This window comes from Pleurodeles waltl, chromosome 7, assembly GCF_031143425.1.
Source record: "Pleurodeles waltl isolate 20211129_DDA chromosome 7, aPleWal1.hap1.20221129, whole genome shotgun sequence".
NCBI lineage: Eukaryota > Metazoa > Chordata > Amphibia > Caudata > Salamandridae > Pleurodeles > Pleurodeles waltl.
This window is the reverse complement of record NC_090446.1, coordinates 602,853,288-602,881,058: the sequence shown is the minus strand read 5'-3', so window position 1 is coordinate 602,881,058 and position 27,771 is coordinate 602,853,288. Positions and strand designations below refer to the sequence as shown.

Here is a 27,771-nt window from a genome sequence, read left to right as displayed (position 1 = left end):
AAAGGTGGCAAAATAAGGAAATCGCCCTACTATAATACTAGCTCTGGCATAATCAGAGAGGCTATTATCAGAGCGCTTACATAATGAGATTGCTGCTATAATTTGTTGCTGCACTACATGGCACCCAAGGTACAAGTAGATTTTTTTCACAGGGCAAGTAGATTTAAGAAGCAACCTGGCCCATGGACAAGTAGATATTTTATTAAATCCCCCAAGTGCCATAAATGTGCCAAGTGCAACTGATTGTCTATGACATTCAAGGACGCTTCTTGAATGGTTAAGAAGGTGCTCTGGAATAATATTCAGTAAGGTGAGTCTCATTCTTATCTTCCCAGTTAAAATGTACTGCTTGCTGATGTAATTCAAGAACATTCTTTTTCTATGAATGATTTATGCTGAGAAAGTGATTTACTTACTTTAATTATATTTTCCCACCAACATTTGTGTCTTCGGTGTATTAGGGTAATTCCCGCCTTCCACCCATGTAAAGCATGTACAAAATCTGAACTTGTCCTATGTGGGTGGAAGGGCTATACTTAATGCCTCCCCATCTCATTATCTGGTTTTTAACATATAGAGAATTTGGTAGAAAGGCTACATAGATTGATTTATTAAATGTATAGCTGTGATACTCGTAGTAAATATACGTAGGATTCACAGTCAGAATAATTTAAACAGACATGAATATATGAAAGATACTAAGGTTGCAAAACTGTAGTTAAAGGTAAGTAACTTTTTTACAGTCCTGGCCTCATCCCGCAAGAGAAGCTGCTGCCCAAGACTGCACTTCGGTCATTTTTTTAAACTCTGAGCTTGGAAATTATTTTACTACTATTTGTGCATCCATTGTAGATGATACTGCAGAGCAGTATAATCCCACGTGGTTCAGTCTGTTTTTAGTTTATTTTCCACTTGTACTAGGCACAACCTTAACCAAAAAGTATCAGAGCACCATACGAAAGTTAATTTATATGAAAGCACACCCTGTCCTTCTCGTCCGAAAGTCTCTTTACCGCATTGTCCATGGTGGAGAAGAGAAAATATCTTTGTGTTATTTTGTAATGAATGTTGATACCTATGCTGATTTGAGGTGTCTCAACTTCCTAATATTTCTCCCAGAGGCAATTTAGATGACTCTAGCTTACTAATTTTTATAGAATTTAGATGTATTGGGCCTTGAGAGCAATTGCCTCTTCCTTCTCTGAAATAAATGCTAAACATGAAGAGGTACCAGAAGAGCTCCCCTTGTAACAAAGTAAGGCTATACATTTGACCCTGGAGAATACAGTTTCTGGAGAACCCATTTTTGCTTATCATAAAGATTCCTTTAAAGAGTAATTTTACTACGTCTTCATTTCTGCCGTAGCGGTCATCCGTCTCAATTCGCAGCGAAGGAGGAGGAGATTTAAACCTTCCAAAGCAGCACTTCGACGAGAAAGGAAGTTCAAGACAACGGTTGAGGAGAACTCTTTTATAGAGGTAAATTCAATTGTGGCAAGACAAAAGTTTGGTTTAATGCTAAAAAAAAAAAAAAATTTAGGTTTGTTGTGTCTTTTCTAGAGCTAAAGTTTTGCCAACTAAAGCAAGATTGTGGCAGTCTTCTGGGCAGTCCTCCCTTCATGGTTGTGCCAAGTGTGCTAGTTCCTCTTTCCATGATCATACAATGGAAATAGGAGGTAGAGCGATCAAGTTCAATTTGGAAATCACAGACATAGTAAATAAACTAAAAAGTTGTCTGACAGGGAAGAAAGATAGCTGATCTGTGACATATAAAAAATATGTTTGACGGTGTATTGCTTTTTAGCTGTTCAAAATTTAATGATTGAATTATTTAAATCCAGAAGCATTGAGCACATATGGCTAACATGGACTGGCTGAAGCAAATCTTACCTGTCAGTTTAACCCTAACAGATTTTCTGTCTTCTGTTTTCGCATTCATCTTAAAATTTGCACGTATTCTGTGGGTGCGATAAAAGCTTAGGACCCAATTTAAAAAGTCTTTGTAAATCTGCACTTGCAGTCCTCCGACCTAGTATAGGTACTTATTTCCGGATTAAGTAATTCGCAAAGCTAGTAGACTTTTGAGTTTCTTTTTCAGACAATGCTGAGGTATTGCTATGTGGGTAATTTTACGTGCAGTTGCACTTAACAAAGCACCTTCATTTCCTCTGGGCAGAAACAGTATTTTTCTTTCTTGTTTTTTCTTTTATTCCCCACCATAAGGAATATATTTATCCAAGAGAAGAAACCCCTTTTTTCAGCACTCCAACAACTTTCGGGGTGTCCAATTTCGCATTCCCATCTTGGAAACGTTAAGCTTCTATGATTGCCCGTGAATGCTGTCCATTTCCCGGTCTGCAATGGGTTGGCGAGAAGTTTGAGAATAGTCACAAACTCAAAAGTTGTAATTGTTAACAAATTTTCCAGTGAGTGCCCCATCCTGGAATTACGACTACCAGTGTGCCTTTATCCTATAAATATAATTGGGCAATATTCGAGATTAGTAAAATGATTTATGACCCTAAGGCCAACTTTGGTTAAAACTTTGTATTTATAAATTGGGTCTGCTTATGCCATTCCTGGTTTTAATTCTTTGTGAGACATGAGAGCATTCTCCTTAGTCTCTTACTGTGTGGACACTGCCGATGACACATGAGGAGCCTATCGGCTTTCGTGACCACTGCTCACGAAAACTCTTCTGCATCCAGTCTGACGCCTGGTGAAATTCAGAGGTAAAGAATCTGCAGCTAGATAGGGTCTCTACCAGATAAAGCATTACCAAGGGTAAGTAACTTGTTCGTCTGGGACAACGTTTTTAAATAAACCACTCATTTTACTTAAAGATCTAGTAAGAAGTATGAGAGCTAGGTGTGCTTGAATTGAATAAAAGAGAAGAAAAAGATATCGGCCTAAGTCAAGCAAAATTTCTGACTTTTTTTTTTTTTTTTTAAATAATGCTAAACAACTCTTGAAAAATATTCAGGAGTTTGTCATAGCGGCCTTTTATACGTTAGTGTTCGGAAATAATTTAGGTAAATTTTCTCTGCTGTCAGCATAGGATTTTTAGTTTTTATTTAAGACGTGGTCTAATTTTAAACTTTCAAATTGTGTTTTTCTATATTTTGCTTTTTGAATCTATTCCAGTTCACACTGTTTGACTACATATCTCATGTGGTGTTTTGAAAAGTGCACATTGTTTTATGTTAAATCTTTGCATTTTGGGCATTGTCCATGGATTGACTCATCTGTAATGACACCTGTATGAATTTGACATGTTCTCCACAATACCACATATCTTAGTGCTATGTTCACTTTATTATTTTTATGACATTTGTTTTGTCACAGAGGTTTGCGTATGGAAGCCCAGAAGACTGGACCTCGTCATTTTGATGAGTGACTTGCTTTTGAGGAATGAACAGTGAACTACTAGATTATTATTTACTTTTTTTGAAAATACTCTTATTCACTGGTTCTCTTGAGGCAATTTACACTCCTCCCACAAAGGCTGGTTAGCAGGATCCCAGTGAACACATTCAAAACACGCTGGCAGCAGGGAAAAGTGGAGGTACCCATGCCAATAAGATGGTACTTTCCTACATAACCGTGACTCCTAATGAAGGGCAAAAAGGCTAACCTTGTCTGATCAGTCTTCATTGTCTAAGTGGAAATATCTGGAGAGTCCATCTGCAGTGGAGTGGTTACTCCCAGGTGTATATTCCACTGATAAGTCCTTTCCCTGTAGTTTAGGATCTTCACCTTTCATTTGTTTTAATTATAGAGAAGGGGCTTGTGGTCTGTTTGAAGAAGGAAGTGAGTGCCAGACAGGTATGGCCTCAGCTTCTTCAAAGCCCAAACCTTTCTGTGGCTGGCCAACCGTTTTCCCTGGTGGTCAACCTTCTGCTTAAAAGCTACAGGTTGATCCTGGCCCTGTGTATTCAGTTGTGACAACACTGCTTCAACCCCTACCTCAGAAGCATCTTTCTGTACTATAAATTGGTTGGAGTACTCAGGGCCTCTTAAAATCGGAGCAGAGCACATGGCTCATTTAAGATCCTCAAAAGCTTTTTGGCAGCTAGCTGTACACAACACTTTCTTGGGCATCTTCTTGGAGGTAAGGTCATTAAGAGGGGCTACAATAGAGACATAGTTCTTAATGAACCTCCCGTAGTTCACAGTGAGGCCTAAAGTCTCCAGCCTGGGTCTGGGTAGTAGGGGCAGTCCAATCCAAAATAGTTTGGATTCTCCCCTGTAGTGGCTGAATCTGACCTACACCTACCAGGTGGCCCAGATATACAACCTTCCCCTGCCCTGTCTGGCACATAGAGGCCTTGATAATGAGGCGCAACTTTTTGCAGGGCCTCCAAAAAAAGTCCCCAAGTGGACTAGGTGATCCTCCCAGGTGGAGCTAAAGACGGCCACATCATCAAGATAAGCTGCATTAAAGTCTTCCAAACCTTAGAGAACTGTACTCACCAGTCTTTGGATTGTGGCAGGTGCATTTTTCAACACCAAGGGCATCACAGGAAAGTGATAGTGCTCACCAATGGTAAAAATTGTGTTTTAGGTTTAGCATCCTCTGATAGCTTGATCTGCCAATAGCCAGCAGTCAGATCAAGGGTGCTTAGATACTTGGCAGATGCCAGTGTATCTATAAGCTCATCTGCCCTAGGGATAGGATGAGCATCTGTTTTAATAAGTGTTGAGACCTCTGTAGTGTACACAAAACTTAATTTCCCTTTTTCCGTTCTGGGAGTGGGGTTTTGGGACAAGTACTACAGGACTAGCCCAAGGGCTGTCTGAGGGCTCTGACTTCTAGGTCTAGCATCTTCTGAACTTCAGACTTTATGCAGACTCTGACATGATCAGGTTGCTTGTAAATGTTGCTCTTTATAGGCAAGCTGTCCCCTCTGTCAATGGTGTGTTCACACCATGTGGTTTGACCAGGTGTCAGGGAGAACAGTTCTGAGAATTGTCCTAGGAGGTTTTTGTAGTCCTCTTTTTGGGACTCAGAGAGGCAGTCAGCAAGCACTACCCCATCAACTGAACCATCAGTTGCACTGTGGGAGAAGAGGTCAGGGAGAGGGTTACTCTCTTCTTCCTGTCCCTCATCAGTTGCCATGAGCAGAGTCATATCAAACCTGTCATAGTAGGACTTAAGGCGGTTCACATGAAGCACTCTTGAGAGGGCTTCTGAGAGTGCCAAGGTCTATCAAGTAGGTAACCTCACCCTTTTTCTCCACAATGGTGTGGAGACCACTCCACTTGTCCTGGAGTGCTCTGGGAGCCACAGGCTCCAGAACCTACACTTTCTTTCCTGGCTTGTACACGGTCAGTACAACCTTCTGGTCATGCCATTGTTTCTGCAACGTCTGGCTGGCCTGAAGGTTTTTAGTGGCCCTTTTCATGTACTCAGCCTTCCCTGATCTGAGGCTAAGCACATAGCCCACAATGTCTTGCTTGAGAGGTTGCTCCCAGCCTTCTATTACAAGAGCAAGAGGACCCCTAACAGAGTGCCCATACAGAAGTTCAAATGGGCTGTAGCCCTCACCCTTCCGAGGGACCTCCCTACAGGCAAAGAGTAGGCATTGTAACAGGACATCCCACCTCCTGAGAGTCTCCTTATCATACCCTTGAGACTTTTGTTAAATCTCTCAATTAAGCCATTTGTTTGGTGGTGGAAAGGAGTGGTGAACTTGAAAGTAACACCACACTATTTCCACATGGCTTTCAGGTAAGCACACAAGAAGTTTGCACCCCTGTCTGATCACACCTCTTTAGGAAAACCCACTCTTGAAAAGATACCAAGAAGGGCTTTGGCAGCAAGGAGTGGCCTCTGGGTACCTGGTGGCATGGTCCACTACCACCAGTAGGAATCTGTTCCCAGAGGTGTCTTCAGACATGTGGGGCCAGTGAAAGTAAGGGACAAGCCTGTTGTAAGTCTTGCTTTGCACCAAGTGACCTTCCAGGGGAATTTCATGTGCCAGGGTCAGCAGAAACTCCCTATAATTCAGAGGCACCACCAACCTCCTGGTGGCACCAGGTTTGGGATCCCCTGACTCTGAATGTATGAGACTGTCTTCCCAGTACACCTTATGGGTGCCACTGAAATCACCTGTCTCTTGTGCTGCAGCTTGCTGCCTCAAGCTCTCCAGTGTGGACAAGTCTGTTGTTCTCCACTAAATTCCTCCCTGCACTAAAGAGCTCAGCTGTGTCAGCTTGCAGCTCCTCTGGTGAAGGCTCCATCCAAGAGGTGGATTCTTCTCCCTCAGGAGTTGAATCCTCACTGAAGGCTGGAGCAGGGGCTACTTGCTTATCTTTCCTGCTCTTGGGTTTAGGAAGCTCTTGGGCCATTGTTCCAGGCTCCAAGGATCCATGCTCTTTTTACTTCTTTAGCTGTTGTCTTGTGAGACGTACCCTGGGATACCCAGCATTGCTGCATGGTCCTCCAGTTCCACTTCAGCCCAAGCTGAAGTCTCCAATTCATTCCCTAGTAGACACTCTACAGGTAGGTCTGAGGATACCACAACCTTTTTAGGGCCAGTAATAACCCCCCCATGACGCCCCACCCCTCCCAGCTGATATCAATAACTGCCATGGGGTGGCACAAAGTGTTACTATGAGCATCTGTCACTTGGTACGTGTGACCAGGTAGGTGCTGTTCAGGAGACACCTGTTTTTCAGTCACTGTAGTGACATTGGCATAGGCCTCAGCCTCAACACCATTTATCAAGGGATGCTGCCTGTACTTACCCATGTTAAAGGGACCGGCAGCAAGGGTGGCAAAGTTAATACCCCCATCAGAGACTAGCACTGCCTCATTGATCTCTCTAATCAGCCCAGACCCCACCACAGTATCTAAGGTGAGCCCAGATACACTCTTGGACTGACTGTTGTTAGTAGTCCCTCCTCTACTGTTATTGCTAGGGGCCCATAGGAGTAGAAGTGGGGTTAGTAGTGGTAAAGGGCTTTTGCCTTTCTTAGGACAGGAACTGTCTCCTGGCCTATGGCCTTTGGTTTTACAAATATAGCATCAAGGCTTTTAAAAGTTAGAAGAAGAGGTTTTGTTCCCACCCCCAGAGGTATTTTGTGGGCAGGATGACGACTCATGATTTTTCTTCGCCCCCACCCTTGTATTGATGCTTATCTGCTTCTTTTTTGTGGTAACCCCCTGTGTGAGTCAATTCAATTCAAAAGAGCTTTATTGCGGCTACAAGAGCCAAAAAAGCGCGAGCAGTAATAAATACAAATAAATACACATAATCAAAATTACAGGTAAATATAATGATAAAAAGGGAGTAAAAAATAAGAGAAAAATGGAAAAAGTGAAATAAAAGTGGAATAAAAATGGAATAAAATAAAATGCGCTGCGCAGGATGTTGAGACAGTCTTATTTAGAGTCTTTATCCATAAGAGTTTTCCCTCTGACAAGCCAACTTGCTCCGCGGAATTTGGCGATGGCGATCACTAGCGTAGGGCTGGTGTCTGATCTGAGGATTCGCAGGGCTAGCGCAGAGCAGCGGACTCCCAGTAGTCTGCATGCCGGGGCCAGCCATTTCCTACGGGGGGCGGTGTACGCGGGGCGGTGTACGCGGGGCAAGCAAAAAAGAGGTGAGGGAGATTCTCGACAGGGGCTTTGCAGGCGGGGCATGCGGTTGATTAATTGTGTGACCAGCTACTGGTGAAAAGTCTTAATGGGAGTGTTCCAATGCGGAGCTGGAAGTACAGTTTCCTTTCCCTTGGGGCCGTGATTAGGTCCCAGAAAGCTTCGTACTTGCATGACTCTTTTAGGTTGGCAAAGTCACAAGATAGTGTAGTGTGCAGTGCAGCCCTCGTGTCTTCGTGGTTGGCCATTTGCCAGTATAGTTCCTTTAGTTTGCTTTTCGAGGGAAAGACTGACGTGGCTGGTGAGTTCCAGAGATCATCGAGCCCAAGTGAGTACAGTTGATCCTTGATGCATCATAGCCAGGGGATTCTGTGAAGATGGTCGGCTTTTAGGATGACCTGTAGAGCTTCGGTGAAGATGTCGAGCTCCGGAGTGGTCCAGAGACGCCGCCAGTACAGCAGGGGTCGCAGGCGGGCTTTGTGACCAATGTGTTTGATGCCGAGATCCTTGAAGAGAGGGAACAGTGGGGTGCTTAGCGGAAGGGACACAAGGTTTCTTAGGAAGTTGTTTTCAGCGGTGGTTAAGTCTTGGGTTTTGGTATAGCCCCAAAGTTCAGCCCCGTAAAGCGCTGAGGAAACGGCCTGTGCTTCGTATAACTGTAATGCTGGGCGAATTGGTTTTGTGTGTGAGAGGTGGACATTTTTTAGTAGAGCCCCTGTTGTTTGTCTTAGTTTTAGGGCTTGTTTTCCTATGTGTGGCTTCCAGGACATGTTGTCAGTGAATGTTATGCCCAGGTAGCTGAAAATGCCCACCTTCTCAAGTGAGGAGCCCTCCAGAGTAAACTTCCCTTTAAAAGATCTGTGGGGATTAAGGGTCATTAGTTTTGTTTTCGAGGCGTTGATTTCGAGTCCCTGTGATGAGCAGAAACGCTCGAAGCACGCAAGGAGTTTCCTTAGACCACTAGGGGTCTTGGATATCAGAAGAGTGTCATCGGCAAAAAGTAAGACTGGGATTTTTTGTGTGCCAAGTGAGGGTGCGTCAGCCTGCAGTCTGAGGAGGGAGGGGACAATTTCATTGATATACAGGGAAAAGAGGGTCGGGGCAAGTACGCACCCTTGCCGCACACCCCGGGAAACGTGGATTCTATCAGTTAGTTGGCCCTTGTTGCCCCACCTGACTTATGCGTAGTTGTCCTCGTGGAGTCGTATCAAAATGGCAAGAATGTGCTCCGGGATTCCCATCCGAGAGAGAGTGGCCCAAAGTTTATTGCGAGGTACTAGGTCAAAAGCAGATTTGAGGTCCACAAAAGCTACATAAAGGCTGTCTTTACCAATGTACACTATTTTCCAATATAATAATAGGAATCTGAGGGCTTGGTCAGTGGTGGAAATCTTCTTTCGGAAACCGGCTTGGAGGGGGCTAAGGATATCGCGGTCAGTCATCCATACTTCGATCTTTCCTTGGAGGCAGTGGCAGAAGACTTTTTGGACACAGTCAATTAGGCTAATAGGTCTGTAGTTGCAGGGAAGTGATCTGTCGCCCTTTTTAAAGATTGGAATAACAATAGCCACTTTCCAAGACTCGGGGATTGGCGCCCCAGATGCTATTGCGTTAGCTAGAATGGTGAGGTATCTTGACCAGGATGCTAGGTCTGTTGAGAACAGGTCTGCTGGGATGCAGTCTGATCCAGGGGCCCTGCCGCGTTTTAAGGTGCTTAGAGAGTAGGTTATATCGCTTTGGGAAAACAACAGGGGTGCTGCGGTGGTGGGTGCTAATGAGAGATTTAGGTGGGGGCCCGTATGAACAGGGATGAACAGGGATGGGGCTATCATGATCAGGGGAGTACAGACTACTAAAGTGAACTATCCAGTCTCTTGGGGCAATGTTGGTTGTGATGTCCAAACCACTAGTTTCTGGGCCTCGCGCTGCCAGGGACCAGAACAGACTATGGTTCCTGCTCACCCTGGTGTGGACCCACTTGTCTGCCTTCTTTCCCAATTCTTGGGGATAGTTCAGATCAGAGTACATCAGGTATTAATACAGCTGATCAAATATACAGTTACTCAAACTGTGCCCTCTCAGAATTATGTTATAAAAGCTCTGATAATCGATAACTTCGCTTTCATCAAACCAGCCTTCCAGAGCCTTCACAGAGCAGTCCACAAAATAGACCCAATCTTGGGAGGACTCTTTCCTGGTCTCTCTGAACTTCATACTATACTATTCAGTAGTCAGACCAATCCCATCTAACAGTGCTGTTTCAAAACTGTGTAATTGTCTACATCTTCTTCTCGGACAGTGATGAGCCTGTCCCTACCCTTATCAGAGAAGGAGAGCCACAAAAGTGCTGCCCACTGTCTTTGGGGACCTTCTGTACCTTACAGGCCCTCTCCAAAGCTGTTAACCACTTCTGTCATCACCAACCTTGTACGTTTATACTAATTTGTTTAAATATTAAGAGTCAAAAGAGTCCTGGTGTCCCTGAAACTGAAACTCCTTCCACCATGGGGTGCTAACCCCATACCCTGCCTTTCTCTCTCCACTGCCAAGGCCTCTCTGCTTATGGCCAACTGCTGATGCTGCAGCCTCCACATGGCCTCCTTCAGCCTTAGTTGCTTGAGTTCCCTATCTACGGAATCTTCCCCTGAAGTGGAACAGTGGGTCCCCTCAGATACTGAGGAGACATGAGAATGGGAAGTGGAGGATCTGTTTCTCCATTGGAGAACCCTCTATACCAGCCCTCTAGGGACTAAGATGGGCATACCTGTATGACCCACATTCCCACTACCTGTAGTGCTTCAAACAGGGCTGTGGTGGTTCCCAGGTTCTTCCTGATCCTACCTGGGTACTTCATGACCTTCCTCTGTCTTTAGATCTACTCTCTCTAGCACTGGGGGGTCCGAATCGGCTTCTTCCTCCTCCTGACTACCAGCACTGTCCTGCTCAACCTGGAGGAGCAAGCCAAGAAGCAGACTCTTGTTTGAATTTCTCCCTGTCTTCAGTTTTCTCTCAGCATACATCTCCCTCAACTCTTGGTAAGTTAAACCCACAATCTGTGAGTCCAGGGCCTGAGAAGTGTGCTTTACTGAGAACATGTCTAACTAGAGTGGTGTAGGTGACCCTAACTACTAGGCTCCCAAAGAAATTTGGAGCAAGGGCTATGCTAGACCCCTAGCTTACCCAAATTTAGGAGACTAGTTCCCTGACAGTAAGTGCAGTGTGTACCTATTAGTTAACTAATGGTCTTTCCTGTGGAAAGTACCTGGTGACTAGTGGTAAGGCAATTGCAAGTGTTTATCCCACCGCTTCACCACCAATGTAGGAAGCTGGCCTGGTGGGTGGTGAGCACCTGTGGTGTAATCACACTATTCCAGGTATCACCTATTAGTGAGGTGTAGTCAGTGTCTAGGAAGCCAGGCTCTCTAGAGGTAGCTGTGGATGAGCAGCCTAGACTTATCTAGGAGACATGCAAAGCTTATACAGTACCCCTGTAGTCACACAGCACTTACACACATGAAAGAACTACACAGTGTTACAAAAATAAAGGTACTTTATTATGGTAACACAAATACCAAAATACTATTTAGGCAATACCCCAACTGAAGCTAAGTAAACATACTCCTATATACACATTAGGAGTCAGTGATTAGCATAAAAGGCAATAGAAAACAGTGAAAACAATAGTAGGTACTGAAGGCACTGGGGGGGGGAACCAAACTATATACAAAGAAAGTGGAATGTGAAAGTAGGGTCCCCACCCAAGGAAGTGGAATCTGTAGAGGGGAGCTGCAGGAACTAGGAACCCCAAAATGTAAGTACCAGAGTGCCCCCCGCGATCAGGAGAAAAGATGTAAGTACCTGGTTCTCCCCAATCCCACCAAAAGGACTTCAGAAGAGGATTTTGCAAGATCCAGACAAGACTGAAAGAACCCAAAGGTGGATCCACGTAGAGGAAGACCTGAAAAGGAGGTGGGCCATGTCCAGTTACGTTGGGAGTGTCAGGTTGTGGCAGGAGCTACTACCCACCCATCTGTGGACGCAGGATCAGATCAACGGTGAATGAAGACAGTCAGCAGTAAGGCACTGGACCAGCTGAAGAGTTCCTGAAGTGATGCAGTTGACGTCCCACACCGGAATAAGGATTGCAGTCCGTCAGTGGTGTGGAAAAACCACCATCAAGCCTTGGCAAAGGCAAATTTTGTGGTAGAAGAAATGTAGACCAGCAAGGTCCAAGGGGACTCCTCCCACAGAGGGAAGTCCGGGTGACCCTCAGCAGTGCGGAGAGTCACAGGAAGAGGAGGGAGCCCCCACTGGCGACTCACATGCAGCAGACACAGAAGTTTAAGTGAGACCCACACAGCACACCTAGAAAGGAGTCCCACGTTGCTGGAGAAAGAGGCAGAGGGCTGTGCGTCACAGGAAAGAGTGCTGGGGGCTGGAGCTACACTGAGCCGGAAGATCCCTTGGAGAAGATGCCAACAAGCCTTGGTAGCTGCAAGAGACGCCTTACTGTCCTGCATGGAGAGGCAAGGGCTTACCGTTTCCAAAGTTGGACAGCTGGTAGAGAGGACCAAGGGGACCACTCCAGACCACCACCCGTGATGCAGGATCCACGCAGCTCTGGAGGAGAGGAGATCCACGCAGCTGGTCGTCGTCGTAGTTGGTACCTGCGAATGCAGGGGAGTGACTCCTTCACTCCAAGGGAGATTCCTTCTTGCTTCTGGTGCAGACCGAAGACTCATCACCCTCAGCGGATGCACAGCTGGGGAAATGTTGCAGTTGCTGGAAGGAGCAGTGGAAACAGTGTTGCAAGCAGAGTCGTCACTGTGGATGCAGATTGTCGGTTCCTGGAGGGTCCAGTTGCAGTTTCAGTGGCTAGAAGGTGAAGTAAATGTTGCATAGGAATACTGCTGGAATCTTGCATCTCGAATCAGAGGACCCACCCAAGAGGGAGACTCTAAATAGCCTAGAAAGGGGATTGGTCACTTAGCAGGGTGACCACCGATAAGAAGGGCGCTATGATGTCACCAGCCTGTCGTGTCCACTCAGATGCTCCCTGAGGCCTCTGCTCATCTTGTATTCAAGATGGCAGAATCAAGTGGCCACGTGGAGGAGCTCTGAGCACCACCCCATGGGTGGTGATGGACAGGGGAGTGGTTATTCTCCTTTCCATTGTTAATTTTCGAACTAGAGCAAGGACTGGGGGTCCCTTGACTGGTGCAAACCGATTTATGCAAGGAGGGCACCATATGTGCTCTTCAAACCATACCAGTGGCTTGGGGAGGTTACCCCTCCCAAGCCATGTAACACCTATTTCCAAAAAGAGCGTGTTGCCTCCCTCTCCCAAAGGAAATCCTTTGTTCTGCCTTCCTGGGCTTGGGCTGGGCAAGCAGCAGGAGGGGAAAAACCTGTCTGTATGAAGGCAGCAGTGTAGGCTGGATGAGAAAACCCTGCAGACTGGTAGGAGCGAAGCTGAGGGCTCTCTAAGGAGCCCCCAGAGTGCATGGAATCAAACAACCAATTCTGGTAACAGTATTGGGGTATGATTCTGACATGTTTGATACTAAACGTGACCAGGTTTGGCGTTACCATTATGTAGCTAGACACCTGTGTCCAGTACACGGGTAAAATGGCTTCCCTGCACTTACGAAGTCCAGGAAAATGGAGCTAGAGTTCATAGGGGCACCTCTGCTCATGCAGGGGTGTCCTCACACACACAGGTACCTGCACCCTGCCCTCTAGACTAGGAGGCCTTGCCATAACGGTGATGTACAGTGACCTGGTGCAGTGACCTGTAGTGAAATGGTGCATGCAGCTTTTCACACAGACTGCAATTGCAGGCCTGCAGACAAATTTTGCATGAACTCCCATGGGTGACATAATACCTGCAGCAGCCCATGGAAATGATTACTTTCAAAATATCTTAGGCAGTCACACTACTGAGGCAATAAATCTATAGAGAGTAAAGCAATATTGACTCTGTCTGAAGCAGATGAAAATGGAATAAGGCTGCTTTGCACTGTCTAGTACTGAGATTCTGCAAAAGGGCCATAAGATGCATAGTCTCAACTCCTTATAGAAGTTGTAAAAAATAGAACAAGTGCAGTTGGGATTGGGAGGAAGCTGAGTCACGTGGGCAAGGTATCAAATTGTTACTATTATACACATTAGAGGGGTAGGATAGAAGACAATAGACTATGCCTAGTCTGAATAGGACCAGGTAGAATCTCTGGTGATGCAGAACATTTAGTCAACTAGGCAAAAGATATGCCTCAACTTACTTTTTATTTGAGTCCAGCCTTGTTCTTTTGGTGGCAAAAAATGTAACAATTTGTGTTTTATTTAAGGCTTGGTTGACTGTTTAATGCTCTGCGGGTAGTCGTAAATATCGGTCCTACCGATTGCCCATAGTTCATCCTTTACGTACATGAGCCATCTAAATTTCTCATCCCGTCCCAATTTTAGACAGTCAGCAATGACCGTTTCACCCAGCACAGCCTCAAGCCTGGACCAAACCGACAACCATAGCAAAGTCGGGGCTATCCTTATGGTGTCTGCCTGCTCTCTAAGCCCTAGCTAGCTCCTTGTGCACTGTTAGCGATGGAGTACTTCTAGGGAATGACAGGACTCTGCGTAAAAACAGAATTTTGGCTGGCCAGGAGGCAAGAACAGTCAGAATACCTCCATACCCCTGCACCATGGGAAGCTACTCATATGGATCTAGCTTTATAGATTGAAATAGCGGCGTTGAGTCTCATTGACCCAAGTTTCGTAGCAAATTTAAACAGTGAGGCTATGGATTTCTCCGGTTGCACTGTCCTAACACTTATCAGATGTTTCCAAGAGCCAGTATTATCCAAAGGAACACCAATACAACATCTTGACATGCAAGCCTGAAGAAATTACCGGACCATAATATGGCAATGAACAAGAGACAGGTACTAGAATAGATGAAACACTGCAAAATATCAATTAAACAATGATTTAGAAGTGTACTCAAGTCGCAACAACATTGATATAAACAATATAGCAAAATCCCCTAATACTAGCATTATGGAAAACTTTGTGGCAATTCTACTAAAGGATGTCTTTGACCAAGGCAAATTCTCCTCATTCTTCATTGTGAAGAGAGCAGACAGCTCCCTAGCTCCAAAGCTAGCACTTTAAACAAAAGCGCTAACTTACAAAGGCTCAAAAATATACTTATCTCCGAACTTTACAGTACAAGTACATGAAGCCAGACTTTCCTTGAGCAACGTTAAGTGGCAACTGCAAACCCTAAACATGCAGTCCTACTTGGACTCTCCATGTCTGGAAATCTCAAATGTTCAGTGCCCCCCAATCAACTTACCACTTAATCAACATGATAAATAAATAGAAATGCACATTTTCTCAACTAGGGAATCCAGATACCTTGAACTTCACTGACTAAAGATGGCATCAGAAGTGGTATTCTCCAGCTGATTTTGGTTTGCTAGAAATCTGAGGCTGCTCTAAAACTGCCCAAAGACTGATCCTGCACAGCTAGCAGGCCAGTGTTAGTGAATCTCTGCCTTGCTCTCTGCTTTGATCGATCGCCAGATGACCAGAGCATTGGTAATACCAGTAATTTAAATTTTATTCCTTCAGATATGCGTACTAGTATACAGAGTTTGCTTAGATGATATGGTATTCAGTAGCACTCCAAACTCATATGGTCTGTATCTGGGAAAGGAATGGGGAATAGTATTTTGAGTAATGGCACCAACCATTAATTTGAAAGACCCTACACTTAAAATACAGTCTGTGAGTCCACATGAGCAAGTACATACTTAAATCTCTGAATAAGCAACAGCATGACTGACACGCAGAAGAAGTTAGATCTCTGCCTAGTAACTTACAATATGAGAGAACTTAAAGAAATGTGCAAGTCTGTATATACAGTAGACATTGCATTTGTGTAAGAAATGCATGTAACTTCCCTGAACAAACCACCAGAATTATCTAGAATGGCCTGCCAAAGATTTCATGCATCCTGTAGTACGCATGCCAGGGGGCAATGGTTTGAATAAAGTGGTGAGGCCTATTTGAAGCAAAAACAATCCTTTGAGACCCAGAGGGTAGATCCTTGATCCTTCAGAGCACTGAAGAGGGCTCGCAGATTATACTTAACAATATATATGGACCTACTATCCATTGCCCTGTGTTTAATTTAAGACCGCTACAGAAAGTAGAGTGCAGTTGACCCCCAAACTGTATTTTGGGGAGAAGACTTCAACATTAGACTTAGTTTTAGCCTAGACAGGTCAAAAACATACACAGGGAACAATTAGATGCAGTAAAACAAATCTGCAAACTCATGGTTCAAGACAGGTCATTTGACAACTGAGGCATCCAGAGACTTCGGACTGCACATTCTACTTATCAGCACAGAAGGGACTTTTTTTAATAGATCACTGGTTGGTGATGCTGGATGTCACCCCTTGCGTTCATTAGCGCAGCCACCTAGCAGAGGCAATATCTGGCCATGTGCCAGGCCCTGTAGAACAGACACTCCCCACATGAGCTCATTGAGTGCTCAGATGGAAATTCCTGTTGGAGGCCCACTTAGGCTCAGTTTTAAGAACCAAAATAAGGGAAATAAATGAGGTAATGTGTTAACCATGAATCTTTTGATAAAGGCCAAACCCTCTGGGAGACATTCATTGTCTACTGCAAAGCAGTCAGGGGTTTCTTAACTCACTCCGCAGTAGTCACATGTTGAATCGGAAATGTGTGATCTATAGAATAGGTCCTCCGTTGCCCTAATTATTGGAACAGTGTACCTTTAGTTTTCTAGGAACTTTGTTTTGGGAGACTGTACACTGGACCATTAACCTCCCAGTCCCCCTTTCTTTGTTTCTTGATCTATAGAAACTGCATGCACACAGTGAAAGTGGTAAGACACTGTGAGAAATAAACTTTAAATAGACGAATTATTGGCATTTGCTGACAGAAACGTAAAACTCTTAGGGAATTATGTTGTGGCTAGATCATATGGAGAGTGACAAAGACCAGGAACAACATTAGCCAGGCAAATTTGCCGGATATGTGCAAATTAATCACATAGAAACGTCGGACAAGCACATTCTCTTTCATACTTCACATATTAAATCTGGTTTAAAGAATACTGCATTAGGTTATACACCCTTCAAATAACCCATACATCTCTCTAATAACTAATTACATAGATAGACTGACAATGGCATGGGTGGAAGAATTTGAAAGAGAACCCTTAATGCAGTCACCTCTGTCGGCTTTTATAAAATATAGGTAGGGATCCCGGCGTCCCCACATCTTAGCTGGATGAGGCATACAATTGGGGCTTGCTACAACAGGCCCTAAGAAAAGCGGTAATTATCCATTTACTCAGACCTGACATGTCAGAGGAGTCCTGCTCCTGTTACAGACCAGTGTAACTCCTGAATGCAGACACTAAGATACCGACCAACATCCTAGGGAAGAAACTTGTCCCATTGATGCCAGGACTGCTGTTCCATGATCAGCATGGCTCTGACCTGCAGCAGATCTACTGTGAACAATTTATGAACTTTCTTTGCTACTATGAACCGAATACACCTATATCTTAGTGCATAACAAACTATTTTTGGATGTGGAAAATGCGCTCAAATCTCTTGAGTTGAGATTTTGGATGAGTGCTTGGGAGACTGGGAATGGGAAACAGATTCCTCTCTTGAGCTTTGCTCTTATACTTCAGCTGCACAGCAAAGATCAGCCTTAGTAGATCATTATCAGACTGGTCAGGGACCCTCTCTATAACCTCTTAACTCATTAGAGATGGACCTCTTGCCTGTAAAATATGCAAGCACCTCTCACGTTTGCTAATAAACAATCATGTTGTGATCAGCAGACAGTATTTTATTATATACTAGTGACTCATCATTAAATCTCCCTCCTAGGAAAGCTAAACTTCTAAAAATATGGAGAGATTTCTGGCCTTAAACTCAAATGGAACAAAGCTGTAATCCTCTTCCTAACAAGTAAGATGACTAAAGCAGCAGTGGAGCTTCATCTGAAATGACAGTAGGTTCTCTCGTGTCCTTGGATCAAAATACATGGATGCAGCAGTGGCTTTCATTGATAATTATGGGCTGATTTGTGGTCCGATAATAGAATATATAGTACACAAATTAAACTTCTGTTATCCTTAGTGGACCGCATTGCCATTGTAAAAATGCTCATTCTTACCAAGCTTCTTTAACTTTTTCTTAATACAACAATAGTCCCTTCTGTGGTGTTTAAAATGTTACTGTTGCAAATGATTAGGCTAATATGGTCAGGTAAGACTCCCAGTGTAACCTGACTCACATTACCAAATGGCATGAAGGGGTTGGTTTCTCTGCTCCTGATTTAAAATTATACAACAAGTGGGTGGAGCAAGCTGGCCAAGATGACGGACAACACCTTCTGAACTCAAGTTACCACGGTTGAACACGTACAAAATCTGAACTCAGAAACAGACTGGTCCGTGGAGACAGCAGGCAAGCAAAGTGACACCAGAAAGAACAGTGGTTCAGCGATCCTCAAGAGCAGAGGCCACGGAACAAGATGAAAGAAAAGTGCGTCTCTCACATCGGAGCAGAATTGCATGGCAGACCATCCTTGACAATGCAAGCCATCAGCAAACTCCAAAGAGTGAAAATACAGGAGAGATAACCCAGTGATCAGGGGAAAAGAGGAGCTTGGCACAGTAGCTGGTGAAAAAAAGAGCCATCCACAGTTTTGGCACTGAAAATATCCACAAAAGACTTCGAAACCAAAAATCTTTAAAAAGACTTATATAGATGTTGGACAGTCTCCAACCACCACTCCTTCACCAGTGGAACCAATTTTAGAAGTTATGGATGCTCATCAGTGTCGACCTCAAATTGAAGAGGGAACACAATAGATTATAACATCACCTCCTCCCCTGTAAAAAGGAAATTTACTTTTCAAGAAGCTTTTGACTCATCTCCGCCTCCAAAAAAGATTATAAAGAAAAATACTAATTTTCTTATTCAACCTTCTCCACAACATACTCCTCCACCAGCATCTCCTCCTCCTTTGGGGTTCACACCACCCAAATCACCAACTGGTGAGGCTCATGATTTCGGAGATACATTAAACGATCAAGACCCATGGGATGCATATGATCCGGATCCTATTACACCTAATGATCCGGATCTCTACCCAGCTATACATTCACTAACTGAGGATTGCACCTTATATCAGCAGGTTATAGCTAGGGCAGCAGCCTATCACAGTGTATATATGTACACAGATCCAATAGAAGAGGATTTTCTATTTGACACCCTTGATGGTCACATAAGGAGAGTCAAATTCTTCCAGTGCTCCCAGGGATGCAGACAAAATATTGAAAGAGCCAGATAAATTAAGGGTTATCACTCCCAGCAGAGTGGAAAAAAATATAAGGCCGCACTCACTGACCCTTTACTTATAAAAGCACAAATCCCTCCAGACTCTATCGTTTCCTCTAGTGCTCGCAAAAGTGCTATTATCCAATCAACAGGAGGCACACCTCCTGATAAAGCAAGCAAAAAATTAGATGTGACTGTAAAAAGAGTGGCAGTTCAAGCAGCCCGTCACTGGCGGATTGGTACCGCACAGGCGTTATTATCCCGATACAATAGAGCTCACTGGGATGCCATGTAGGAGCTTCTACGATTCCTCTCAGAGAAACATCGTAAACGGGAGGTAGAAATTGTAGCTGAGGGACAAACAATTAAATTAGTTGTGTGCTCGATGCTGCTGATACAGCAGTATTAACACTGGCATCCTCATTAGGCGACATACCTGGCTCAAATTCTCCGGCGTTAAACCAGAGGTACAACAGGCAGTGTTGGATATGCTATTTGATAAAGAGCATTTATTTGACTCACCACACTTGAGAAACTGAATAAAGGCAATCAAACTGCCAAACCTATGAGAGTGCTCCAAGCCATTACACAAAGGGGTACTTTTCGTCACACCGGATTTGCAAGGGGCTTTCGGTCACGATTTCAGGAACAGTTATCCACTCAAATAAAACCCACCTCTCAATACACCAGAGGTTCCTAAGGAGAAAAAAGTAACAAAGAAAGAGGAAAGCTGTCTACCCCTAGAGGCTCCTTATCCACCATCAAACAATGACTTCCACCAAAACCTACCAACTCTCATCATTCCTGTAGGGGGAAGGTTACAACATTTTTACCCCAAATGGTCTGACTACCACAGATCAATGGGTACTTAAAGTTATGCAAAATGGTTACTGTCTGTAGCTCACTCCCACTCCACCAAATATACCCCCTCTTACTCACAGGCTCTCACAAGATCATCTTGCTCTTCTTAAAGAGGAAGTACACTCTCTTCTTCTCAAAGGGGTATAGAACCAGTACCATTACAACACCAGGGAACAGGAGTGTACTCCCTGGATTTCCTAATACCCAAAAAAGACTGGTCTCTCAGACCAATATTAGATCTCAGACCCATAAACAACTACATCCTATCAGAACCCTTCCATATGGTCATTCTTGCGGATGTTATTCCCCTTGTAAAACAAAGTGATTTCATGACAGCGTTAGACCTGAAGGACACTTACTTTCACATTCCTATTTATCCAGCACACCGCAATTACCTAAGATTCGTAGTTGCAGGAAAACATTAGCAATTCGTGGTATTACCATTCGGAGTCACAACCACTCCCAGAGTATTCACAATATGTCATGGAGTAGTCGCATCATATCTCAGAAGACAACAAATTCATGTCTTCCCTTATTGTGAAGATTGGCTCATCAAATCCAATTCATTCACACAGTGTCAAAGCCACACTCCACTCACAATTTGTCTCCTACACTCTCTGGGGTTCACCATCAATTCCCTCAAATCTCATCTTCACCCTCTCCAGATAAAGCCCTATCTAGGGGTGAATCTCAACACATAATTAGGACTAGCGTTTCCCAGCTCCACCAGAGTTCCAGCCTTTCAAACATTGATTGCTACATTAACAGAAAATCAAGCATACACAGTAAAAACTGTTATGCGACTGTTAAGTATAATGGCATCTTGCATTGCCATCATGCCTCATGCCAGACCTCATATGCGTCCTCTTCAACAGTGCCTCTCTTGTCAGTGGTCTCAGGAACAGGGTCAAATGGAAGATCTAGTGTTGTTGGACCATCAGACTTATCACTCTCTGCATTGGTGGAACACCACATACCTTATCAAAGGGTGGACCTTTTTAGACCCTGTGCCTCAGGTCACTCTCATGACAGATGCCTCAAATAACACTTGTTGAGCTCATCTCCACAACCTCACTGTCCAGGAGCTATAGGACACCAATCAATAATCCTTCCATATAAATTACTTGGAACTGCAACCAGTCTTCTAGCAATGAAAGGGATCCGTCTACAATTGCAACACAAAGTAGTGTTGATATGTACAGACAACATGAATGCCATGTACTGTCTTCAAAAACAAAGGGGGCACAATCTCATTAACTATCCTATCTTGCTCAAACAGTATGGAAATGGGCAATTCATCACCACATTCACATAGTGGCATGGTATCTCCCAGGGACAGACAATCACTTTGCAGACCTACTCAGCAGGATGCAGTAACAAGTCTGTGACTGCATCTTCGATAACAAAGCATGTACTGCAATAACCAGGACGATACAGCATGACAGAATTAATATTGTGACAAGGATAGTGAATCATAGGAATAATGCTACCATATTGCAACTAGAATCAATAAACGAATTCCTACCTAGGGTATAATAGCGCACAGCATGTTAAGCTCTAATTCTGCCCTTCAGGTTCCCCTGGGAAGCCATCATCCCCCATACCTGAGCAAAGGCCTGAAGTCTGCATAAGCAGCTGTAACGAAGCGTTCAGCAATCAGCATACAGTCGTGGTCCTCTGGCTGCAATCTCCCTCTAACTTGTAAGGGGCAGGGAAGTGTTTATATAATAAAACAGCTGATGTTCTGGAAAAATGTCCCTGCGTTAGGATGTGTGTTTTTCTATGAACAAGTCCTTCACCAGTACTTCCAAAAGTGGAGAACACTTCAAATAGACCTATTTGCCACACCTCAAAACAAAAAATGCCCAAATTTTGCCTCCAGGTACCTGCACCCTCAGTCCAAAGGCAATGCCCTATGGATGGGTTGGTCAGGGATATTTGCTTATGTTTTTCCCTTCAACTACTCACTCTTTTTGGTTCAGAAGCTCAAACAGTCCTCCCTCACCATCATCCTGGTAGCTCCTACATGGGCACATCAGCCAAGGTTCACAACACTTTTGGAACTCTCAGTAGTTCCACATCAGAAGCTTCCCAACAAATCAGACCTAACACAAAATCAGGGTCAAACAAGACATCCAGATCCCAAATCACTCAACCTAGTGATATGGCTCCTTAGATCATAGAATTTGGGTATTTAAAATTACCGCAAGATTGTCAGGATTTTCTTAAAGAAGCACGTAAACCCACAACCAGACAATGTTATGTGGCAAAATGGAAATGTTTTGTTTGCTGTTGTCAAACACAAAACATTGACCCTCTTAAGCCAACAGTACAAGACATTGGTGGTCATTCTGACCCTGGCGGTCTTTGACCGCCAGGGCGGAGGACCGCGGGAGCACCGCCGACAGGCCGGCGGTGCTCCAATGGGGATTCCGACCGCGGCGGTAAAGCCGCGGTCGGACCGGCACCACTGGCGGGGTCCCGCCAGTGTACCGCGGCCCCATTGAATCCTCCGCGGCGGCGCAGCTTGCTGCACCGCCGCGGGGATTCCGACCCCCCCTACCGCCATCCAGATCCCGGCGGTCGGACCGCCGAGATCCGGATGGCGGTAGGGGGGGTCGCGGGGCCCCTGGGGGCCCCTGCAGTGCCCATGCCACTGGCATTGGCGGGGCCCCCGTAAGAGGGCCCCTACATGTATTTCACTGTCTGCTGCGCAGACAGTGAAATACGCGACGGGTGCAACTGCACCCGTCGCACAGCTTCCACTCCGCCGGCTCGATTCCGAGCCGGCTTCATCGTGGAAGCCTCTTTCCCGCTGGGCTGGCTGGCGGTCTGAAGGCGACCGCCCGCCAGCCCAGCGGGAAAGTCAGAATTACCGCCGCGGTCTTTCGACCGCGGAACGGTAACCTGACGGCGGGACTTTGGCGGGCGGCCTCCGCCGCCCGCCAAGGTCAGAATGAGGGCCATTGTCTGCTATTTACTACAGTTACAAAAAGCAAATCTAGCTTTCACATCTATTCATCTACATTTAGCAGCCATAGCTGTATATTTTCAAAACAGACAGCACATTTCTTTGTTTAGAATTCCAGTTATCAAAGCATTTATGGAAGAACTTAAAAGAATCATTCCACCAAGGATTCCTTCAGCCCCATCCTGGAACCTTGACATTGAACTCACAAATCTTATGGCTGCCCCTTTTGAGCCTCTTTGCTCCTGTTCTCTTCAATTCCTTGCATGGAAAGTAGCTTTTTTAGTCGCTATCATTTTCCTTAGACGTGTCAGAAAGCTCTAGCTTTAACTTTGGAAGAGCATTTCTTCCAAGTTCATAAAGAAAAAATTGTATTAAGAACAAATCCCAAATTCCTTCCAAAGGTAGTTTCACTGTTTAATAGAATTGCCAGTTTTTTCCCCCAGCCAGATTCTGTGGCAGGAAGGGCTCTCCACACTCTTGATGTTAAAAGGGTTCTTATGCATTATATAGATAGAGCAGAATAGTTTAGGAAAACAAAACAACTTTCGTGGGTTTCTCAATACCCCATAAAGGACAGCCTCTATCTAAAGCAACTTTAACCAGATGGATAGTCAAGTGCATTCAGACTTTCTATAATAAAGCCAAACAACCATTACCTGTATCACCTAGATCACACTCCACTGGAAAGAAAGGTGCATCTATGGCATTTTTAGGTAACATACCTATATCAGACATTTGCAAAGCAGCAGCATGGCCTACACCACATACCGTCACAAAACATTACTGTGTTAGGTGGATTTGCACGTCAACAAGCTAATGTTGGACAAGCAGTACTCAAAACACTCTTTCAAACAATTGCAACTCCTGCACGCTAACCACCGCTTTATGTAGGGACTGTTTTACAGTCTATGGATGGCATTTGTATATACAGCCACACATGCCATTGAATGGAAAATGTTACCTACTAGTAGACATCTGTACGTGGCATGTAGTGCTGTAGATTCACATGCGCCCTCTCTCCTTCCTGGATGTGTGTGGACGTTGCAATTTATTCATATTTAAAGAGTGTACATATGTAAATACATGGCATGGTCAGCTTTTCTGTTCTACTCTCTATTTTCACTATTTCACTCTCCCACCTGCGGAGAAACAATTTAACAAAGGATTCGATGCTCATGCATGATAGTACTGAGAGCAGGAGTCACTTGATCCCGTGACTCAAAAAGCTTCTTAGAAGAAAAACGAGTTGTACTACTCCGAACCCAACACTAGATGGCGAGCTTATGCACAGTGTGTGAATCTACAGCACTACATGCCACGAACAGATGTCTACTTGTAAGTAACATTTTCCACCTGATACACCCAATTAACAAGGGCTTTAGTCCGAATCAATCTAACAGACAAAAGGCCTGATTTAGATTTTAGCAGACAGGTTACTCAGTCATAACGGTGACGGATATCCCATCCTTTGAAGTATAACTCCCATAGGAAATAATAGGATTATATTTCAGCGAATGGGATATCTGGCACGGAGTAATCCCTCCACCGAAATCTAAATCGGGCCCGAAGTCCAAAGAGGGTGTGTCAGATTGTTATTCACAGTTCCAGTAGCAGAGGTCCAGATGAATATCACAAAGCTTCAAATTTCAAAGGTGCACAAGTTAAGGGTGCCCTTATCACTGCTCCTGTTAACTCTTAAAGTTGAGCCTCTAACATGCTGAATTCAAGTGAGCCGGAAGGTGGTTGGGCTCAGGAAGCAATCTAGCAGAGAAGGTAAGAAAGATATCACTCTATACGGATGATATTCTGCTGAAAGTGACCTGGCCAAGCTACTGGATTTCAGTACTGATGGATATCTTTGAGAAGTTCTGCCAGCACTCTTGCTATAAGATTAACTGACAGATATCCTTTGTGTTACAGACATGTGGATTGTTAAGACAAGAAATCTATCTCTGGCAGATCAAAGGTCATAGAGGATGGGTTAAGATGTTAGGTATTGAACTAACAAGAGACCAAGCCTCATTTCTGCCAAAAACCTGCAGTCGGCTTTGGTTAAATTTAAAGAAGTTACGCACTGAGTGGCAATGCCGCTGTCAATGCCAGGGAAGAGTGGCACTCATAAAAAATATTTTCTTACTTTGCTGCATGTTTATTTTGCAAAATGTCCATTCTTCCTGACACTCATTCAGTTAGAGGGGGAATTGAAACGTATTATGGAATGAGAAAACCACACACTTAACTCTTTCTGCCTGATACAGAACACAATTCAAGGGGGGTATTGCCCTCCTAAATGCTTGATGGTACTACTGGGTCTCCCAGTTGGTTGTGGGCTTTCATGAAATAATATAACTAGTCCTTTGACATAGAGAACTAGTGGGTGAGGAATCCTTTCCCATTGTTTAGGGTGGACAAGGGCTGAACAAACCCCACCATCTACCTGAGCAGTAGTACAAAAAAAAGTAGTTTTAAAAATACAAGCCAACACCAAATGATCCATTGTACATCACCAGATTATCTGGTTGTCTGTGTGGCAAGGAAGAGACCATTTGCCAAAGCTACTGGCGATTACTATCCAACTGACAAGGTGAGCACTTTTGCCATTCTGTATGCATTTGGTCCTTTCCTTTTACACCTGCTATCTATATTACTACTGACCTTTCCTGATTCATTAAAAACTATGGTTGTCCCTCCCATATTGTGCTCGGCTAGGACAAAAGTCAGGGATGGTTCCCTAATTTTACTCACTACCATAGGGATCGAGGCAGTGGAGGAAAAGCTTAATCAAATATCCCTGAGCAGATCATCCGTAGTGCTTTGCCCATGGACTGTGGTTGTAGATACCTGGAGGAGAAACATGGGCATTTTGTGTTCTCTGCACAGGTAAACAGATCAGCTGTGGTTCTTTCTCTTTTCTGAAAATATCAAGATCATCGGAATCAGGTAAGTATTTTTTGAGAGATTAATATTTATAGCTTGCAAAAGTTGACACTGCATTTTTCAAATGCAGTAATGTTATCCTGTGGAGGAAGAACAAGCACTGCATACAGATTTAGTACAGTGACTTTCAGGACCAATCTCCTGGACTTAGGGTAAGTATGGGGCAAGGTCCAAGTCCTCACAGGTCACCTTGGCAGCACATGGGCGGCTGGGTGAGGGGGTGCAGTTCTGCATTGGGTGCCCCATGCACATCTATGGGAATCGTTCCGGTCACAAAGTTGCTGTATGGGCAGACTTGATAGTCCAGTGTGGGCAAACCACCAAGGGGATTTAAGTATTGCAATATTCATTGATGTAGGGACACTAGTGCTCCTGTTCTCATCAGTCCGGGGAATTCAGGTGCAGAGGTGGTTTGGACCATCTGGTTTACAGTCACTGGGGGCGGTTGCTATGGAAGTGGGCCTACAGAAACAGGTGGCAGGCAGGGACGGGGGGTTCAGTTAGGCCGAACCAACCAGTGGGCTCGGGTCTCATGATCCTTGGGGAGGTGGGACACTAGTGGCCCTCTTCTCCTCTGTCTGGGGTGTTCAGGTATAGAGGTGCAGTGAACCATCCGGTCTCAGTCACTGGAGGCGGTAGTGGTTAAGGAAGGGGCTGCAGAAACAGATTGCAGATGCCACTGGAAAGTCTACTGTGGACAAACTCCAGGTCGACTTCGCCTCTGGAGGCCCTGGGAACCACATTGACACCATTAGCCCACCTCAGCTTGGGATAGCTGGCTTGGTGCAGTGGTGATGTCCAGTGTCAGGTTTTGGCAGTCCCAGTCCTGACAGTTCTTTCTTGGGTTGCCTGCAGATGCAGGGAAGCAGCTCGACATCTTGGCAGATTGTGAAGCACTGGCAGCTCTCACAGTTTCTTGGAAGCTGCAGCGGAAGGACAGGTCAATTGCCCCTCAAGGTCGAGTGCAGCAGTCAGTCGTGCTCCTCTGGTTCAGCAAGCTTCTCATCCACTCCTTTTTTTTTTTTTTGTCCAGTGAAGATCTGAGATCCTGGTATCATAGGTCCCCTAAATACTCAATTTAGGGGGCGTTACGGGGAGTCAAGAATAGTAGCCAATGGGCTCCTTACCCTAGGGGTCACTACAGCCCCTAGATGACCACTTCCTTTCAGGAGTGAGTATCATCTTGTCCCAGAATTCCTAATTCCATCACACACAAGATGGTGGAATTTTTAAGGCTGTGTTAATTTTAGACTGGCTTCACTAGGGGTGTGTCCGGCCTGGAAATGCAACACGTGCCCCCGCATAGCTAATTGTGTAGGTGTCAGGTTAGATCTTCATACCAAAAGTGGTGGACTTCTTCGAACGTCCTGCCTTGAAATGCAGATTTGCCAGTCATCCTGTTGGGAGGGGTGTATTTCTGATCTCCATAGAGAAAAGGCTCTCGCCCTTGGGAGGTCAGCTTCTCATCTGTTGGCGACAGGCTGGCTAGAACTAGTCAGTGATCCCACCAGCATTTGGTAGGTTTTTAGGGGGCACCTGTAAGGTGCCCTCTGAGTGCATGTATTAATACATCCATCGCTGGAATCATTGAGGGTATATTAATATGAGATGTTTGATACCAAATATTCCTATTTTCAGGGAAGCCATCATGTAGCTGGGTAGCTCATATTGACCAGTGTTCAGCACATGTATTTAAAATGTCTTCCCGGGTCTTTTACTGCTCTTGCAGATATGTCCTCACACATAATACAGCATACCCTGCCTTAGGACTGTAAGTCCTGCTGTAGGGGTGACTCACAAATATTACATGCAGTTTTTAGTGTACTTGGCACAAAGGCTGTGTGCCATGTTGTGTTTTCACTTTTAGGGAGTACCTTGTGACGCAGCCTGCAATGGCAGTCTGTATGAGGTTGGTGCTGGGTCCCTTAGAGTAACTCAAAATGTGCTGCAGCTCTTAGGGCTGTCTTCAGTACCCATGCCCTAGGTGCCAGGGATACCATTTA

At 44.8% G+C, this 27,771-nt stretch overlaps 1 protein-coding gene across 3 annotated transcripts in view; it reads left to right on the top strand.

The window, feature by feature from the left end:
- Positions 1-27,771, top strand: part of LOC138304451 (histone-lysine N-methyltransferase, H3 lysine-36 specific-like) — an 833,106-nt gene that overhangs the window by 481,461 nt on the left and 323,874 nt on the right. For all 3 annotated transcript variants that reach the window (XM_069244519.1, XM_069244517.1, XM_069244518.1), the window contains exon 10: positions 1,367-1,479. In XM_069244519.1, coding sequence (XP_069100620.1) covers positions 1,367-1,479 — 113 coding nt within the window. The remainder of the gene's footprint in view (positions 1-1,366; positions 1,480-27,771) is intronic.